Source organism: Scardinius erythrophthalmus (assembly GCF_964197995.2).
Source record: "Scardinius erythrophthalmus genome assembly, chromosome: 19".
Lineage (NCBI taxonomy): Eukaryota > Metazoa > Chordata > Actinopteri > Cypriniformes > Leuciscidae > Scardinius > Scardinius erythrophthalmus.
The window spans coordinates 38014757-38021936 of NC_138239.1; the positions used below are offsets into that span (position 1 = coordinate 38014757).

Below are 7180 nucleotides of genomic sequence, written 5' to 3' on the forward strand. Positions count from 1 at the left end.
TAAGAGATAAAGCCGGAGTCAGAACAGTCTGAAGGTCTGAGCCGAGTTTGGAGGTTATTAGGAGGAGTTTTAGAAAATTATATATGCATATTACATATGCAATATTTTTTGATAAAAAAACGTTGATAACAAATATGATACAAGCATAATTCTGTTTAAGAATTAATTATGACATGACATGCTTGTAATTTAAAAAAATATATTATACCTTATTACTTAATAACAATAAACAATATCGCAAAACATACCTAAAAATGCAATTTCTTTCACTTTACGTATATAAATAATCAGGATAAAAATAAAAGATTATTACATGAATTAAAGTTTGATTACATCAAGAATCATGAGAACAGCTTTAGATCAGGCATAACACTGGGGTCCTAAGCTGGACTTCACCACACCGGACCCGCAGAGGTTTCCATGGTAACGGTCATAAACAGTCTATGCTAGCGGTAATAAACAGTCTATGCTAGCGGTCATAAACAGTCTATGCTAGCGGTCATAAACAGTCTATGCTAGCGGTACGCTAATCCTCTTGTTAGAGTGCTTGGGAACTAAAACATCTGAGAACACACCCTGTTACACCTACAGTAGCGCCCCGAGAATAAGGAGGATAAGAGCCAATAAAATGAAGATGATCAGATGAAGATCACACACACACACTTACAGTTCTTCATCTACAGCAGAAATCTCAACACATCTCATTGATTTATTGTTATTTAAATTTCCCAAAGTATCAGTTTCTCTTGATGGACACAAATGTCTGAATCCCATATTTACTGATGATGATAAAAACGAGTGTGAAACTAATGACAGCATTGACAGTGATCAGAGGAAAATGTGTTTGATCAACAAGGACGAGTGTCATAATTCATAATAATCTGTGTTGGGTTCACTGTCGATCATTATATGAAGATCAGAATAAAAGCTTCTGTTGATTGTGTCTCATCAGCTCCTGTGATTCTGGATCCAAACACTGCAGATCCACGTCTCGTCCTGTCTGATGATCTGACCAGTGTGAGATACAGCCGGAACATTCAACCTCTTCCTGATAATCCAGAGAGATTTGACTGGTATGAGTGTGTTCTGGGTTCAGAGGGTTTTAACTCAGGAACACACTGCTGGGATGTGGAGGTTAAAGAGAATAAACACTGGACTCTTGGAGTAACTACAGCATCAAACCAGAGGAAGGGACGTGTTTTCTTCGACACTGATGTCTGGAGTGTGTCGTACGGATGGACTCTAGGTTTTCGTGTTAAACAGAAGCTTGATCGTGTGAGAGTGAATCTGGACTATGACGGAGGAACGGTGTCGTTCTCTGATCCTGTAACTAACACACATCTACACACATTCACAACCACCTTCACTCACACACTCTTTCCATTCTTCAGGTGTTTTGACTCTCTGAGGATCTTACCGGTCAATATTCAGTAAAGGTCACTCCTGTAGATCTGGATCTTCCTGCTTTCATCATGTTTCCAGTATTTACTCCATATCTCATGAGTAAGAGTGCGGTTGATCTGAGTATCAGTATGGTGGCTGTGATTGGGCCGTGATGATCACATGACTGATATCCAGCACTACAGCAACACTCACACTCTCATGTTGCTTTAACAGATCAATAAACAACAGTGAAGTTTGTCACTTTGCTCATTTTCACATTATTATATAATATTTTTTTTTTCTATAAACTGAATTTTACACATTCACAGTTTCAATGAATTTGTGAATAAATAATTGTTTATTTCAGTGTAAATGATGATTTGCTCACTTAAGTACAGGGATGTAAATGATAACCATTATGAGGAGATGAGAGCATAGACATAATAAATACAGACGCCCCATTGGCCGGTTTGGACCGTTGCTGCGATACGTCAACGAGTCGGCCATATTGATCAGGGCAAAAAGCACAATAACGTTTATATTTCTCAACAGATTTCAGTGGTTTATGATCTACGTGGAGTACGATGAAGGTTCTGTCTGAAATTATTAAGAATCTTTTAAATTTTTTTACATTTTTAAATGGTTAATTATTAATTAAGAATTGTGAAAACTCAAGCGTGTCAAGCATAGTTTTGGTTTGTTTTTCTGGGTTAATAATTGTGGAGACGTCCCTAATGTAATATTTAATGTACATGAAATATGCATAATGTATTTCATTGTGGAAATGTCTTTTTCTGTCTTAAACACCATCCGTCATATTAGCTTTTTGTCTTGTTCCTTTATCTTTCTGTCTTCAGTCACTCATAGGATGGATGTCACACAACATTATGAAGCTGCAGACTCGGAGCCTGCATCTACAGTCCCGCACCCAGAGTCCCGCATTCTCGTTTTTCTAGACAGCGCCTCCTGCTGTCCGAAAGATCGTATAACACCCTTATCCAAATGCCACTTAAGACAATAGGATGCAATATTACGGTCTTGTTTTATTTAAAGTTATCCAAATAAATATTTGCGTTCCCTGCTTAATGCATGTGCCAAAAAAACTCATTGTGTTCTCTGACTAACAAATTACCCAGTAGTTATTTTTTGAGCGTGGGTGTAATTGAAAGAAAATTACTGATGGAAGGGATACAATTACAGATTGAACTATCTTCTGAAAAATATTATGTGATATTATATTGCTACAATGTTTGTTTTTTTAATTCAAATTCCTATTTTCTTTCAGTTCAACCTATAATGGTCTAATTGACATTATACCATGCTAACATTACAAAACCTGTTTTTTGATATTTTGAATGTGAAGCAAAACTCAAATAAGAATAGACAAAACACCAATAATAAACAATTCTGTACTTTATTTAACGATCACCTAAACTTGATTGACCTAAACGATCATCTTGCTGTAAACAGCAAAAAGGAAGAAAGAATTATGTTAGTGACTTTACTTTTCGTCTTCAATTGCATTAAAAAAAACTAATTTATAAGTCGTTTTGGATAAAAGCGTCTGCTAAATGAATAAATGTAAAATAAAATGTAAATGCATATGGTAAAATAATTACTTTCTGGTAGGCGAATGTTCCTTCTTTTTTCATTATTTTTGCAATCGCTCTGTCAAATTCCTCGACGTCACTAAAATAAAAGATGAATGCAGATGAACGAAAGTAATTTTAATACTTACGATTTATAAGAACTAATTTAAGTAGTCTACATAAATTATATAGGCCTAAAGTAAAATAATTACTCCGACATTAATTAGGCTAATTCAATTTATAGTTTAAAAAAAAAGGTCAAACGGTAAATCTGATTAAATAATTAATGATGACATTCTTTGATATTAACACACTTAATGTATTTAATTGGTCTACTTTAATGTCAACTAATTTTAATCAGATTTTTACAACATGCTTGTCTACAAAAAGTCCAAGGTTAAAGGATAACTTTCAAAATATTTTCGGGGAAAAAAGGCGAAAAAACATACATTAACGGCTCAAATTTAACTATCTTTACAAATATTAAATGGACTATTCATATGTTGGTGTATCGATGAGCTATAAAGTAGTTTGATTAAAAAAGAAATCGAATGAGTATGATTCGCTAAATAAAATTAAATTTGATAGGAGGCGCTGTCTCGAAAAACGAGGGGTCTGAGAATGCGGGACTCTGGTTTAACACACGAGTGTTTGTTTTATTATTCATACCTAAACAATAAATGTCTTTATAGAATTTTTTAAAAAGAAATGAAATTGTCTCTTCATTTTAAAGAGCAACTTGCAGGTTAGAAGACCCAACAAGTCAATGTATAGAAAAATAATGTAGGAACTAGATTTTCTTAAAAAAAAAATTATAAATACGCTACAGTGGCTTCTGGAGTCGTTTTTGTGAGAAAATTTTACTTCCGCATCTGAAAATGGGCGTGACGGGCGAGAGTCGTGACGTAGCACGAGGGAGAGCGGTCGATTCAAACAACAGGGAAAAATGGATTGCAATGACATGACATTTCGGACTCTGAGGAAATTGTTGACGGACCACAGCCATACAATTATGAGCCTGCTAGGCTGCCAAGAGAGCAGGGACAGGCCAGGATTAATGTTAGACAGAACATATTGGAACTTACAATAACAGAAACTAAGCTTTGATCAGGCGTTTGTCATGCTCATTAATATCCGCCCAGACTAACGTTACGTGATATAACTTAGCGGTTTCTCATCGAGAGACAGAGAGATATTTATTCATGATACATTTTTTGTTCCATAGGTGCTTGTGTGGGAAATGCGAGGCAATGTTTACAGCTGAGGAAAGTCAGTGTTGCGGGGAGGTGGATGCATACTGGGCCTTAGTGGAAAATGCCAAACTTCCATGGTTGCAGTTAGTGTTACTACAGTAAAGCCATGGTGAATGTTGCTGATCTGTGGACACTGGATAGTTCGTTCATTCATTGCACAATGTTTATTCCTGGTTTCCACGTCAGCGCTGTTCGATCCGTTAATAACGGAGAAATGTGAATATTTCTCACTAGATCTCGCAGCGATGTTATTACTTCAGTGGCGAACTCTTTATTTACTGGATCTCGCAGTTAGGCTACAGTGTTGCTTGATCAGGCTCGCGCTGCACTGGTCCAAACTGATAAACAGTCCACACAAACACAATAACGAGTAGCTCAGTTTCGTTCCGCTTACATTGCGTTTGCCAGTTGATGTTGTGCTCGCGCCTACATCCGGCGGGAGAACCCGAAGATGCGTGCATAATTCTCCGGAGTGAAATGTGCGCCACAAACGACCGAGTGTGCGGTGACAGACGCGGCAGTGAAGTCTGCTCTCTTCACCTGAACAAAACGCACCCAAGAACGAAAAGCCTTGTTTTTCCTAGAAGGAAAATGATGGACACGATGTCCTGACAGGCTGGATTTTGTGCAACCAGCACAAACACAATAATTTACCATTATGGCTTCTCTAAAACTCGATCTAAAACTTTCTCTGTCGCTCACTACTGCTCTAACTACTACACCCACAATGAGAGCGCTGGCTGAACGCGAGCTCATATTTACCTCGGCATACGTCATATGACGCGTTGCTATAGGGGGAAAGGCGTATTCCAGAGCCTAGCACATTTTCATCAAAATCTCTACAACCAATTAGATTTCATTAGTAATTTCTACATATGTGTTTTTAAAAAACCTCTTCAGACAATATCAAGTATTAATTCAGTTATAAATTTAACCTGCAAGTTGCTCTTTAAATGTGTTTTATTGGGGTCTAAAAAAATTCAACTTTAGACTTTATTGTAATTTTAGTACAACGATCTTCTGTCTAGTGAATCTCAGTAAAAGATTCAAACAAAACTTTTAACAACAAACAGCAACAATTACATTAAAATAAAGTGCAATTATGTCACTAGCTGGAAGATTTAAAACTGCTTTTATCCCAAAAGATGGGCAAAAATCTACACTAAACCATGTCAAATTATCCATGTTATCCCCATGAATGAAAGTTAGAAATGTGGGTCAAAAAGACCCGAACAGCGCACAAGGGTTAAGACAAATGGATTTGTTCTTTGTTGTGTTTTCATATTCAAGAGATTATAAGATAGATGGAGCTTTTTTAAATTCGCATCAAATGTTCTTCAACTTTTTTTTTTACATAATAAATGTGTTTATAAATAAAGATTGATCTGTTGAAAGCAGTTATTTTGAGATAGATGCTTCGAAATTTCAGTAAACGAGGCTTAGTTACGTCATAACTGTTTCAAAATGTTTGGAAATGTCAATGGTTCACCATTGGGGGGCGATGATCTCTGTGAACCCATGAGTCATCCAGATTTTCCTTCAAGTCGGTCCTATATTCATAATAAAAAAATCCGCTTGAGTGTCCGCTGCAATTCAATGGGGTTTCCCGAGCCCTATTTGTCAGTTGCGTCTTCCTTCTCCGTGTTAGAAAGTTTGAGTCCTTGCAATATCTAAAAGTCTTCTCTACTGACTGACTCACTCATAAAGACAGTCTTTGCCTCCATCTAATGGTCGAAATAATGTAACGTCTGTTGCTCTTTACAGTCAGGGACTATTTTTCCAGCGGAAGGAAGGCTTTTAGTGATGTTACTTTATGGAAGTTGCATAAATACATAATTTTCGTCTTTTATATTTATATTGTGTGGTGACCGTTTTATAAAAGCAATAAGGTACTCGAGGCTAGTGCTGTATCGTGAATAAGTTGTGCCTAACAACGCCCTTCAGCCGGGACTTATTCACGATACAGCACAGCCTCTCGAACCATATTGCTTACATAATATAGCATACATTGTAAAATAATATAGTCAGTAAAATAAAAATCATAAATAAATAAATAAGTGAGTTGTGAATAGTACAATAATATAAAAGTGGTATAGTAATAATAGGCAGAAGAGGGACAGTCTCTTGGAAATGCAGAGAACAGTCACTGACAGGCTTTCTTCAGCTTTCCTTGAGGATTGTGTTGTCCTGCTTCCACTGGGTGAAATATATAAATGAGCCTCGATTAGATGCCAAGCAATCAGAACACCTCTGAACTTCTGTCCTGTCAGTCCTCTGATCACTGCATTGACCTGAAGACTCACTGGCCATTCACATTAGCTCATAATATAAACTACAAAGAAATACAGAAATATAAATATAAATTCATGTTCCTCGCAACCACAACCATCTAAACAATTCCCCACGGACAAATCAAGCCCTACATTTGTTCTTTTTCGAGAAGCGTTTCAGTCTGCAGGCAAAAGTGGCATAAATCTGGTTTAAACAGCCTAATAACAGTGTAAAAGCACAAACCACAGGGAATCTGATCTTTGTGATTCTGATTTGATCCACCTTCGCATTAATTTTTAAAAAAACCTACAGGATTTATTTGAAAGATTATAATTAATAGAGTACTGCAACTTCTCAACTTTAACAAGTTTCTCTTTGTTTTGTGCTGTTTTAAAGGGGTGGTATAATGCCCTTTTCACAAGATGTAAAATAAGTCTCTGATGTCCCCAGAGTGTGTGAAGTTTTATCTCAAAATGCCCCACTGATATTTATATAGCATGTTAAAATTGTCAAAAACGCATCATTTTTCTGTCCCCTTTAAATGCAAATGAGCTGCTGCTCCCGGCACAGAGGGCGGAGCTTCAAGAGCTTGTGTGTGTGTCTGTGTGTGTGTGATTAACTCACACACACGCACTGAAAATTTCAAAAACGTTGAACGATGAAACTTCCTCCAGTCAGAAAGAT

At 36.7% G+C, this 7180-nt stretch overlaps 1 protein-coding gene across 1 annotated transcript in view; it reads left to right on the top strand.

The window, feature by feature from the left end:
- Window positions 1-2467, top strand: part of LOC308707779 (nuclear factor 7, ovary-like) — a 30852-nt gene extending 28385 nt beyond the window's left edge. The window contains exon 6 of the mRNA XM_081394439.1: window positions 953-2467. Coding sequence (XP_081250565.1) covers window positions 953-1434 — 482 coding nt within the window. The 3' untranslated portion in view covers window positions 1435-2467. The remainder of the gene's footprint in view (window positions 1-952) is intronic.
- Window positions 2468-7180: the final 4713 nt, after the last annotated feature.